The sequence below is a fragment of the Culex pipiens genome, chromosome 2, assembly GCF_016801865.2.
Source record: "Culex pipiens pallens isolate TS chromosome 2, TS_CPP_V2, whole genome shotgun sequence".
Taxonomy (NCBI): Eukaryota; Metazoa; Arthropoda; class Insecta; order Diptera; family Culicidae; genus Culex; species Culex pipiens.
The window spans coordinates 91,878,119-91,891,167 of NC_068938.1; the positions used below are offsets into that span (position 1 = coordinate 91,878,119).

At 35.2% G+C, this 13,049-nt stretch overlaps 2 protein-coding genes across 6 annotated transcripts in view; one reads left to right on the forward strand and one right to left on the reverse strand.

Annotated features, from left to right (window-relative positions):
• The window catches only part of LOC120428532 (ATP-citrate synthase-like), an 82,611-nt gene that overhangs the window by 62,139 nt on the left and 7,423 nt on the right, over positions 1–13,049 (forward strand). For 3 of the 5 annotated variants that reach the window (XM_052709156.1, XM_052709157.1, XM_039593563.2), the window contains 5 exons: positions 3,484–3,669; positions 3,727–4,579; positions 4,647–4,841; positions 10,625–10,714; positions 10,826–10,976. In XM_052709156.1, coding sequence (XP_052565116.1) covers positions 3,484–3,669; positions 3,727–4,579; positions 4,647–4,841; positions 10,625–10,714; positions 10,826–10,976 — 1,475 coding nt within the window. The remainder of the gene's footprint in view (positions 1–3,483; positions 3,670–3,726; positions 4,580–4,646; positions 4,842–10,624; positions 10,715–10,825; positions 10,977–13,049) is intronic. The other 2 variants (XM_052709158.1, XM_052709159.1) reach the window with 2 other exon arrangements.
• LOC120428542 (protein shuttle craft) overlaps positions 5,352–13,049 on the reverse strand; it is a 40,549-nt gene continuing 32,851 nt past the window's right edge. Inside the window, exon 4 of the mRNA XM_039593574.2 lies at positions 5,352–5,397. Coding sequence (XP_039449508.2) covers positions 5,367–5,397 — 31 coding nt within the window. The 3' untranslated portion in view covers positions 5,352–5,366. The remainder of the gene's footprint in view (positions 5,398–13,049) is intronic.

A 13,049-nucleotide genomic window follows, 5' to 3' on the forward strand; every position in this document is an offset into this window, starting at 1 on the left:
TTTCATTATATTTGTTATGTTTTTCAAGCCTAAAATTACAGAATTAGCTCAATACTGTTAATTGGTGATAATTTACACTTCAATCTTAACAAGGACAGCAGTTTTTAAGATAGCTTAAAATACATTAAAAAACGCTCTTTGATGTGCTTTGGAATTTGAATGAACCGCAATTTTATATATATTTCTTTTTTTTTATTTATATAACATGACCACATAAGCTTAAACAATTTCATTGAAACTGTCTAAAACAACAACACTTTAGATAAGTTTAGAATTTTATGTTTTATATTAAAACATATTTCAAAAATTATCCCTAAGTCACTACCGCCAACTGGAGATAATCGCCCTAGTAACATTTTTAAACTTACAGGTTTTATCATGGTTCTGAAAACCCTCTTAAGACCTAAATAGGCTTTTATGGCCTACTAAAAACCTAAAATGTTACTAGGGCGGGACTGCAGTCTGAATAGATACAGGAGATTTTAGAGCAATAAATTTGGAAATCGGTGTACTAATTGTTTTGTAATATTCCTGTTGTAACTAAAATCAATCAAAATAATCAGAACATTATGTAAAAAATGGCTGAAACAGTAGTCTAAATTCCTTACTTTTTTAAATAAATAAAATTTAATAGAAAATATTGAAAGCGCAAGGCGGATCAGTAAACTAAATTTTCAGCAATTTTCTCTTACAAGCCAAATTAATGCTGATACATGCCGAATACACATATGAATGCTTTAAATTCTTATCGAGTACTAAGTATTAAACTATTCATCTATTTCCACAACCAAATCTGAATTTCCAAACCAAAATTTGATTTGTTTTCAATTTCGGGAATTCCCGGGACAAAATTTAAAAAATCCCGGGATTCAGGAATTCCCGGTTTTGGAAAAATCCCGGGATTTTTGTCCCGGGAATTCCCGGGATGGACGCACTATTTTCATTGTTTTTATAAGGCAGGATAAGGGTGGTCCATTCTGCCCCCAAGTGGATTTTAATTTAACACTTCCACCACCAAGCCTCTAAATGATTTGAAGGTTCCGTTGTTGTTTGTATACCTTGGTAGTAACATCTAGTAATGTTATAAGCATTGAGCAAACTTTTTCAAACAATCCAACTTTTCAGAAAGCTTATTTAAAAACCTCGAAATAAACAACATTTCCGTGGTTTTTCTAATAAATTTACATTTTTGCTCATAATTCGAAAAATACAATGAATTCAAACGTCGTTTTTGGTATGGTGAAGTTATTTGACGTCCTTTATAAGACCCTTGCCTTACAATTGGTCCAAATCCATTCTAAAGCCTAACACCAAGGGTGGCCCATTCTGCCCCCCTGGTCCATTCTGCCCCCCCTGCCCCTAAACCTTTGATAAGCAGTAAAAATGTGTTTTTGTATATATCCGATTGTTAAATAAGTGCCCGATAATCGACTCAAATACCATCATGTTATGCATCGTTGGATAGGTATTCAAAATACCAAAGCGTTGGTGATAATTATGTACTTTTTTGGTGCCGGATATCAGCCAAATGCATTTAAACGATGTCCATCATTCAACTCATCGATGGTTAGGTAATCGAAAGACCTTTCCAACGAGCTCAAAACGTTGAAGATCTGGCAACCCTGTCTCAAGTTATGACCACTCAAGTGATATTTAAGTATTTTTGTTAAGCCGAATCTCTTTTTTCTGTGTGCACACCGTAAATAATGTCCGGAACCGTCATCCGACCTATTGCTGGATAGGTATTTAAAGTACGTTCCAAAAGGGTCCAACACTTTAAAGATCTGGAAACTCTGTCTGAATTTATGATCACTATGCATCTACTGGGATCTTAATTGGACTAACTTTGCTGCGCACTAAGAAGCAAACTATTATTTTTTCGGATATAAATTATTTCAGGATCTTTTGTGCGACCCATTTGTGTTAAAAAGGGAAGGCACCAACCACAAGGGTGAATTAAGCTAGTTTTTTTTTTAAGATAAATTTGACTGGAAAAGGGAACATTTTCAAAAAGGTACCTTAATAATGTCACATCTGGATTTATTTAAATGGTCTTATGAACTATTTTTTTGTTTCTGGTTTTTGGATGTTTTAAGATATTTGTTGCTAAAGTCGGATACTTATTTTTTATTTATTTTTTCAATTTTAGGTTTTTTCATGTATTTTGATGGAGACGCACGATCATTTACAAAGCTTCGTTTTAGATGATGATTCAAGATGTACCGCGCGCCTCCTTTGAAAGATGGAAAAATATGGGATAATTAAAAAAAAAATAGTTTCTAGGTCACGGATATTTGAAAAGGATCCTCCAAGTGCCCTTTCCACGAAGACATATTTAGGTACATTTATTTGCAATACAGTCCAGACTCGATTATCCGAAGCCTCGATTATCCGAAGTTTCGATTATCTGAAGTTCAATTAATTTTTTTTTTGTTTTTTTTTTTGAGTTCTACGACCCCATTTTAGTCAAAGTTGAGTTGTTGATTGCCCTTTAAAAAATAATTTAGCGTAGTTTGAGGGTCATACCTATGCTCAACAATCAAAAATTAGACAACGAATTTTTTTTTCGTGATTCGATTATCCGAAGTAATTTTTTTTCGAGGCCTTTGGATAATCGTGTCTGGATTGTACTAATCTCTTTCAAGCATGGCATGAAAGTGCCACTTTTGATTTATAATAAAAAACTTTTTACAGTGTATTTAAAATGTAAAAAATAATCAGCGACAATATTTGTTTGCCATTTAATTATTTCAAGAATTATTGAAAGGGGGTGGGAGAGTGTCAATAACTTGAAATAAATTTAGTATTGGCCTACATTTTGGGGTTTATTATTATCTTTTAAATGTTGTAGCAATTTTCTAGAAATTGGAATATCAGAAGTTTCTAAACAAAACATTCATGTTTTGACCACTGAAGAGGAAGGTTGTTCGTTTACTAGGGGGATATATACTACCTATTGCTTCCAACTTCCGGCAATATATTCACTTGCACATGCTTTAGTTTTTCACGTGAAAAATAATCCCTAAACATGTAAACGATTAGCAAGCGCTATCAAAATACAAACGCCCTGAGTCACTTGACGTTTTACCTATTCTCGTCGAAGGCTGACGAAAAAAGGCAAATAAAGAACTAAGGCCGGCTACCAACACTACCGGCAGCGCGTGTGTCACTTGGCGGGCACAAAAGAGCGCTGAAAGAAAAAAAAGAGCTCGGCCAATAATAGAAATTGCGTGGGCTCCAGTGCATTCCCGTCTGACCATAATAGACGTGGGACATATTTTTGTAAAATGCTGATTTTTTTTTTAAGTATCGGGAGGTTTGAGGTACCATATTTGAGAAATATGTTGGAAATAATCATATTCCTAAGAAATTTAATAAATGTGTACATAAATCCATAGATTTTCGATGATTTTTCTGAAAAAAAAATCCAATAAAATAAACATAAACACAAAAATAATCATTTTCCTTTCTCTCCTTCTGCAGCCCCTCGTCGTCAAGCCGGACCAGCTGATCAAGCGGCGCGGCAAGCTCGGCCTGATCGCCGTCAACAAGAAGTTCCCCGATGTGAAGAAGTGGGTGGACGAGCGCATGGGCAAGGACCAGAAGGTGGGCAACGCGACCGGCAAGCTGCGCAACTTTATCATCGAGCCGTTCGTCCCGCACAAGGATGTAAGATTGGCATTTCTCTTCAGGGATGTGGTAGTAATGATGTTGTTTGCTTTGTAGAACGAGGAGGCGTACGTGTGTATTTACTCGCACCGGACGGCGGACACGATCCTGTTCTACCACCAGGGTGGCGTGGATATTGGCGATGTGGACGCGAAGGCACTTAAACTGGAGGTACCTGTTGGCACGGATGTCACCGCTGAAAGCATCGAGAAGGTGCTGCTGACCGAGGTGGCAGCCGGCAAGAAGAAGCGCATCGCCAGCTTCGTGTACAATTTGTACAAACTGTACGTAGATCTGTACTTTACGTACCTGGAGATCAATCCGCTGGTGGTGACGGACAGTGCGATCTACATTCTGGATCTGGCGGCCAAGGTCGATGCGACGGCCGATTTCATTTGCCGTCCAAAGTGGGGCGAGATTGACTACCCGCCGCCGTTCGGTCGGGACGCGTACCCGGAGGAGGCGTACATTGCCGATCTGGACGCGAAGAGTGGTGCCTCGTTGAAGTTGACGATCCTCAACCGAAACGGGCGGATATGGACGATGGTTGCGGGTGGTGGCGCCAGTGTGATCTACTCGGACACGATCTGCGACCTGGGTGGTGCCTCGGAACTGGCCAACTACGGCGAGTACAGCGGAGCACCGTCCGAACAGCAGACGTACGAGTACGCCAAGACCATCCTGAGTCTGATGACGAGCAGTCCGAAGCACAAGGACGGCAAGGTGCTGATCACCGGTGGAGGCATTGCCAACTTCACCAACGTGGCTGCGACCTTCAGCGGTATTATCACGGCACTGCGCGAGTTCCAACAGCGGCTGATCGAACACAACGTCTCGATCTTCGTACGTCGCGCCGGTCCCAACTACCAAGAAGGTTTGCGCAAGATGCGCGAAATCGGCAGCACTCTGGGTTAGCATCACACTCCCGCCAACAGCACCAATCCAACGCTTACTAAACGAAACCTCCCCCATTTTAGGCATCCCCCTCTACGTGTTTGGTCCGGAAACCCATATGACCGCCATCTGCGGCATGGCCCTCGGCCGAAAGGCCATCCCCAAGAGCTGCAACGTGCACTTTGCCACTGCAAACTTTTTGCTCCCCGGCGGACAACAAGCGGCGGACGCCGCCAAGAAGGCCTCCGGAGCCGGTAGCAGCAATGACGCCGTCAACGGTAAGTTCGCGCGCCGGAACTCTACACACCTTGAACACACTAACACACCGCGAGACTCACCCAAATCACGCTCCATTTAACGGCCTCCTAACATCATCCGCCTCACCAATTCACCACAACCCTTCCCCCCCATTTGATGTTTCCAGTTTCGATAACGGGCTTCATTGCGCGCTTAAAAGTGGCAAGAATTCTGCACAAACTGTTCTACGGTAGCTCTGGCAGAGATGCAGGTATTAACCGCGTGTGCTTTTGTTGAAAGTTTACACTTTTACGAATTTGTTTTTTTTAAATTGTCACGCAAATCCAATCGGTTTTAAAATGCTTGACTCTTGTTCGTTTTGGAACATGGCTGTGGTGGTGGATTTATTTTGGCTAAATCTTGACAGTGTTATACCTGGAACATTCTGCCAGACCATTACCGGTATTGTCACAGGGTGGAAACTCGGTTTAGAGAATCGGGTATATTGTGAAAAACTTGAAAACTTTGAAGAAAAATATGGTGCGGTTCTCTCCGAAATAACCCACTTACGAGTGTGTTAATTTTTGGTGTTTGCTCCTCTTTTTTAAAGAGACAAGGCAAATTCTCCACAGCATCCCCACATTATTTCGCTTTGAGTTGGACTGAATTTTGGGAAGGTAAATAATCTAGGACACGCTCTAAGGCAAATCAAATTTGCACCCGACGGCTATAGCCTTCCGCGAGGTAGCATAGGGGTAGGGGTAGGGGCAGAATGGGCCACCCTTGGTTTTGGGCTTTAGAATGGATTTAGACCAATTGTAAGGCAAGGGTCTTATAAAGGACGTCAAATAACTTCACCATACCGAAAACGGCGTTTGAATTCATTGTATTTTTCGAATTATTCGCAAAAATGTAAATTTATTGAAAAGCCACGCAAATGTTGTTTATTTCGAGGTTTTTAAATAAGCTTTCTGAAAAGTTGGATTGTTTGAAAAAGTTTGCTCAATGCTTATAACGATACTAGATGTTACTACCAAAGTATACAAACAACAACGGAACCTTAAAATCATTTAGAGGCTTGGTGGTGGAAGTGTTAAATTAAAATCCACTTGGGGGCAGAATGGACCACCCTTATCCTGCCTTATAAAAGCAATCAAAAGCTATGAAATTTTAATTAAATGGATTATTTAACTCCTGATAGCTTCACAAATAACGTTGAATGCAACATTAGTTGATTTTTTAGTTGTTTGGATGATTATTTGTAAAAATAGTGTCCTTTTTCAACGTATTAACACTATTTTCAAAAAATGTTTGTTTTGGTAAGTGACTATTTTTATTAAAGTGGTCTAACTTCATGGAAACTATGTTAGAAAGGTACCTTAAGTAATTTCTTATCTCCCTTCAACGTTGTATTAGACGAAATGGCTTGTATTCTAAGTTGGCCCATTCTGCCCCGCAGGGTGGCCCATTCTGCCCCGCACCCTGGAAAAGCAGTCGAAAAAACTTTTTTTTTAAAGTGGCTCAAAAATAGTTTTGAGCTAAAAAATGTCACCAACCAAGTATGCAACATTGAAGGGAACATCCCAAAGCATAAGCCTACTACACTGAATTCGTTAGTTTTCATGTTTTTCTATGGTTTTTGGCGCATTTCACTTAGGCGGGCCATTCTGCCCCCCCTGCCCCTACTTTCTTCCAATTCATCAGGGTTTCACTTTGCTAACAGTTTGCAAAAAAAATCAACAGCCTAACAGCGAGATTCATCATTAGTTTTTCTGTTGTATTTTTAAATCTTCAAATGTTCAAAAAAAGAAGAACGAATAGAACTCTTTTTTATGTCTCAAAGTCTTTTAAATCTTCGAATATATTTCTCTTAAAATTTTACCCTTCTTTTTGATATCTTCAAGTTATTAAAAAAACAAGGGATAATCTCTATGAATCTTACAGTTCTCGTAAAAAATTACCCTTCTCTTAGAACAACAAAATTATTTTTTTGTTAAAATGTACCTACCATTATTTAGATATTTTGCAAATATTTGAAAATTTTCATTTTTTTAATTTTGAATTGGGTCCTGAATTTTGTAGAGCCTATTATTGTTCATAGTGCGTCCATCAAGGGAATTTCTGGGACAAAATTCCCGGGATTTTTCCAAAACCGGGAAATCCCGAATCCCGGGATGTTTTTATATTTTGTCCCGGATATTCCCGCAATTGAAAAAACCCGATTTTGGTCTGGAAATTCAGATTTGGTTGTGAAAATATATGAACATTTGAATACTTAGTAATCGATAAGAATTTTAAAGCATTAAAATTTGTATTTGGCATATATCAGCATTATTTTTTGGGAAAATTGCTAAGTATTACAGATTCACAAAAGGCCTAACTCTTTAAATATTTTCTATTTATTATTTTATGTTTAAAAAGACTTGGTTTTATGTTTACGTATATTTATGATTTTAAACTTGAAAAAAAAACATATTTAATTATTTTTCACGAAACACCAGCATCATCAACACCAGGGCAAATCAGAACAAGAGAAACGAATTAAGACAGCTGTTTAAGCCATTTTGTTGCATGATGTTTTGATATTTTCCATTTATTTCGGATAAAACAAGAACAGAACAAAACTAGTACGCATTTCCAAATGTATTGCTTTAAAATCTCCTGTACCTGTAGTCCTGATTTTCGAGTTGGTGGTAGTGACCTATACATAATTTGTAAAATATATATGTTTCTTGTTTTTATAGATAGTTTCAAAGATTTTTTAGAAGCTTTTGTGGTCATGTCACAGAAAAAAATAACTAAGGAAATATAGTAATAAAGTAAAAGTAAATCTTTCCCAGTCCCTGAGGGGAACACCCGTGAAGAGTATCGGGGCCGGCATTTACAAAGCGGATTCAGTGGCAGTTTTTCACTCAACTAATGTTAACATGATTAGGTTAATGTTAACATTCCATAGGTCGCCTCCCTAAGGTGTCGTGATAAGGTCCAGTTTGTGACGATACACTACCTTCCCTTTACTAAGCAATCGAATTCAGAAGGGAAAAGATCACCAGTTGTGTTGGTCCGAGCCGGGATTTGAACCCCGATCTACCGCTTACGAGGCGGAAGCGTTACCACTGGGCTACGGTAGCCAGGGTGGCCACTCAAGTCGGGAAATCGGGAAAGTCGGGAAAAAGTCGGGAATTCGCCAAAATCCGCCAAAAATCGGGAAAAAGTCGGGAATTTATGATTTTTTGTCAAAAAGTCGGGAAAAGTCGGGAATTCTAAGCATACTTGTTTGAAAATTATTTTTTAACTCTTGAATAATTTTGTAATATTTTGTGTAATTTTCAAATTGAATTCGTTCAATTCTGCTTTAGTAACTAACTATTTATTTGAGTCTTTGACACAGATCTTCATAATATTTTTCATGAATCATATGATCTCTATTAATTTTTGTTTATCAAACAAGAGGTTAAGTTAATGAAAAACTAATATAAAAATAGAGCCTAATGGCCAGCTTAGAGTTATGATTCTATTTCATTTTGTCACATAGATTGAATATTTGAAAACAGATTCCAACTTGAGTTTGGCATTGTTTTTTTTTGATAATTATTTTTAATTGCTTAACTAAATTCATTGAGTAATTAAAAATATGTTTTTATTTTTTCAAGTGTTGCCTTGAAACTTTTTTTGAGAGTATGGGTAAATTACCTACTATACATAAAGCTTGATTTTCAGTTTTCGGAAAACTTAAATATCGAATAAAATCCAAAATTGAAAAACATTTTTTACGTTTTGAAAACATAAAGAAAATTTTGAAATTGCAAAAAAAAAATCCAAAAAATTGCAAAACTGTTAAAAAAATTGTCTCTTCAAACATTTTGCTCAAAATAAGTGTTAAAATATAAAAACTGAAAAAAAAACAGTTAAATACTGACCACTACATAAATTAACATTGTTTAAAAAACCAATATCAAAAATTACAAAATTAAAAAGGGAACCTGGCAATTTTTTTTTATAAATTCCTTGACATTTTTCTAAATCCTTTGAATGAATAATATCAGCAATTATGTTTTAATCATTCTTCGATTTAAAATGATGATGAAGATTAAAAAAAAATAGGAACGAAATTTTAAGTTCAGTTATCTTTGACTTTTTGTCATTTCCAGATGAAACGAAGTATCAAAAACTATACTTTTACCAATTTAAAAAATAACATGGACGTTATAAGTATTGTTGAACCTTCGATATTTTTTTCAAAGACTAATTGTTTGTGTTTCTACTCTGAATCATAATAATTAAATTAAATTTTTGAAGTTTTTTAAATTGTTGTTTAGTTTCTGTATTTACAAAAAATGCCTATATTTGGATTATTTTTAAATTCATTTAATTTTTTTTCGGTGGTTAATATTGACTTTTCTTATAGAATGTTTTTTGTTTAAAATCACTCTTTAGATAAGAAATGCGTATTTTTTTAACATTCTGAAAAAGTCTGGAAAAAAGTCGGGAAAAAGTCGGGAATTTGGAAATGGGATTTGAGTGGCCACCCTGGCTACGTGGCTCGGTAATACTAAATTTATTTTATTTAATAACATTGGAATAAGCACAACAAAGAACAAGAAAAAATCGTTTTGTATTGTATTTTAAGCTATCAAAAAACTGCTGTCCTTGTTTAAATTGAAGTTTAGATGATCACCAATTAACAGTATTAAGTGAATTCTATAACTTTAAGCTTGAAAAACGTAACAAATATAATGAAACTAGCCGGTTACAGAAAATGGTTACCCGACTGATAGCAAATGAACGAACTATCGAAATTTAACAAAATGTTTATTCTTTGAAATTTACAATAAAATTTACAAGTTTTTTAACATGACAAAATCAATCATTGAATCAAAATCAGTTATTTATTTTTATGTTTGTATGATCAAACAATTAAATTAAACATATTCGAAGTTTTTTTTTAAAGGTGGCTAATTTGAACTCGGGTTTCACAGAATGGGATCAAATTTGATTTGCTTCCCAGCGGTGGGACGGCCTTAGGTGTCAAGGCAAGTCATCGAGTACAATTATTAACCCTCAACAACACAATCCGCCTCTAGACGGGCTTCGATCAAAAAAAATCGCCAAAATTCAGGGGCAAGTTAAGTTTTGTTCAATGTTATTAAAGCTGAAACTAAATTTGAGTACATAGATCTAGGGTTTTTTCTCAAAATTTATTTTCCCTAAAAGAACACCCAGTTAGCAAAATCTAAACGTAGAAATATGTATCCTCCCTGCAAAGGCTTATGAATTGATCTCAGTTGAAAGGTTCTCCAAATCTCTGAATTGCAAATGTAACATCCTGGAGCAGAACTGTTAAATTCTAATAAATTTATTGACAAACTTGACAAACTAAATTTGAGTAGCCACCCTGATTATTTTATCATTGCTTTTATGGAACATCGCAACTAACCTGCTAATTCGACGTCATCAATTAACTAACCTTCTTATTTATAACCAAAAACATATCAAATTTCTTCTTCCCCTGTGCAAAAACCTCCTCCCGAAAAAAATCCAAAATTTAATCCTAATCAAAATTGTGTTCTGCTTATTTCTTTTTATTTTATGTTTATGTTATCGGTTCTCTATTGGCATTCTGTGTTTGGGTTGCAATTTCGGTTGGTTTCTTCCATGCGCCCACCCAACAAAAATCCCCAAAACCATCCGACCAAACAATCCTCATTCCATTCAACCCAAAACATCGTGTGAAATTCCCACCTGCGTGTGCGTGTGTGTGTCATCCATGCCATCCTTCCCAACAACAACAACAAAAAAACAACACACGAACACACACAAACAGTGGCCACGCCAACGACACCGACGGTTGCAGCTCCGGCCACGACACCCACCGCAACAACACCCACATCATCGGCCAACAACGGTAGTAACGGTACTAAGTGGGACACTTTCGTCCAGTAGTTGTTTGTGAAGCAAATTCACCCAAAATTAGAGGGACTTTCGGGGCTAATTTTTCGTTTTTTTCCCCTCTTCGACCACACAGGAGCATCGGGAACGTCGTCGGTGAAGTATGCCCACGCCAAGGTCGGTTCCGGCGAGTACCAGCGGATGTTCAGCAAGGGCACCAAGGCGCTCGTCTGGGGCATGCAGACGCGGGCCGTCCAGTCCATGCTGGACTTTGACTTTATCTGTCGGTGAGTCTATCATTCAATTTTTAAGTTGTTTTGCTTTTTTTGTGGTTGGAAGCTTCAAGTAACATGCTGGTTCAATGCCCAGAACTTTTTCTAATTTAAAGATATTATTGTAATTCCTCATATAACCCCCATTTGATCAACCCCGCTATTAAAACATTTCGAATCATTTTGTTTCGATTTTTTTTAACTTTTCGGGTTCAAGCGGATCAACTGAGCAGCAAAGTTGACTTATCTTGTTTTGTGTTTTTCTTCTTTCATTTTTAATGCGTTTTTATGTGATTTTTTTTTCTTTATTTTTTTATTTTTATTATTCTAGACCATAGTAAACAATCTCGTCGTTCTTGTTTTATTTTTTTGTTTGTTTTCTTGTTTTTGTTTTGTTTGTTTAATCCATTAGCTAAATCCGTACATCGGAAGGAACGCGGTCAAGTAAAGTTGCGCATTCTTTTCGTGACCTCCCAAGAAAAGTTGATAATTCGGTCTGTGCGCCTCAACTTGAAAAAAATAGATTAAAATATTCAAAAAACCAAAGTGCAAAAAAAATTAAATGTGAATTCTAAAATTGAAGAATTTAAAAGTCCAAAAATCTAAAAAAAAAAATAAAATGCTAAAAGAAAATCCGAAAATAAAACTCAAACATTTCGAAATTTTTCAAATTTGTTTTTTTTAAATTTATATACAAATCTTTTAATTCTCAAATTCTTGAATTCCTGAAGTCAAAAATAATTGAATTCCTTAATTTTAATTTTTTTTTATAAAATTCTCCAATTCTAAAATTGTAAAATTCTTAAAATCATAAATTATAAGATTCTAAAATTCTAACATTTTTAGATTTTAAAATTCTAAGATTCTAAAATTCTAATATTCTTATATTCTAAAATTCAACTTCAACACCTCAACTCAACCTCAAAAATAGATTAAAATATTCAAAAAATCAAAGTGCAAAACAAAATTAAACGTAAATCCTAAAATTAAAGAATTTAAAAATAGAAAACCCGAAAGTAAAACTCAAAAATTTCTAAATTTTCAAGTTTTGATTTGTTATTTTTAAATTTACCAATCTTTTAATTCTCAAATTCATGAATTCCTGAAGACAAAAATTATTGAATTCATAAATTCAAAAAACCTTGAATTCCTATATTCTATAAAAATATAAAATTTAAAAATTCTCAAATTTTAAAATTGTAAAATTATAAAAATCTGCATTTCTAACATTATAAAATTAAAAAAAAATAGATTTCAAAATTCTAAGCTTCTAAAATTCTAGGATTCCAAAATTCTTATATTCTAAAATTCTAAAGTTCTCAAATTTTAAAATTCCAAAACTCAAATATTCCAAAATTTTAAAACATAAAAACTCTAAAATTCTCAAAATTCATCAATTTTAAAACTAAAAAACTTTAAAATTCCTAAAATACCTCTCAAATTAAAAAAAAATCTTAAATTCTTGCAGTTCAAAATTCTTAAATTCTTAATTTCTAAATATCTGAATTTCTAAACTTTTCATATCAATAAATGCTGGCATCTTTGGAGTCATATTTTAGGTTAGAAACTAAAATCTAGAGAATTTAAATATTTTTTTAATTCTTCAAATCCTTGATTATTGAATTTTAAATTTTTTGATTGATTAAATATGTGTTTTATAGTTTTGCCTTCCTCACCTTACTGAGGAAAGGCTATAAAATCACTCGAAAAATTAACTTCTCAATTAGACCTCCTAGACCCACCTTCATGTATACCTATCGACTCAGAATCAAATTCTGAGCAAATGTCTGTGTGTGTGGTGGGATACTGATCAAAAAATTGTCACTCGATTATCTCGAGACTGGCTAAACCGTTTTGGCCTCATTCGATCCGTCCTGGGGTCCCATAAGTCGCTATTAAAAATCATGGAGTTTAGTTAAGTACTTCAAAAGTTAAGCTAAAAAAACGATTTTGACAAAAGTTCGGAAGATTGTAAAAAGGGTGGTTTTTGTAAGAAAACCCATCATGCTATACATTTTCAGAAAGGTATTTAAATGACCTTTTCAACGCGTTCAAGACATTGAAGATCTGACAACCCTGTCAAAAGTT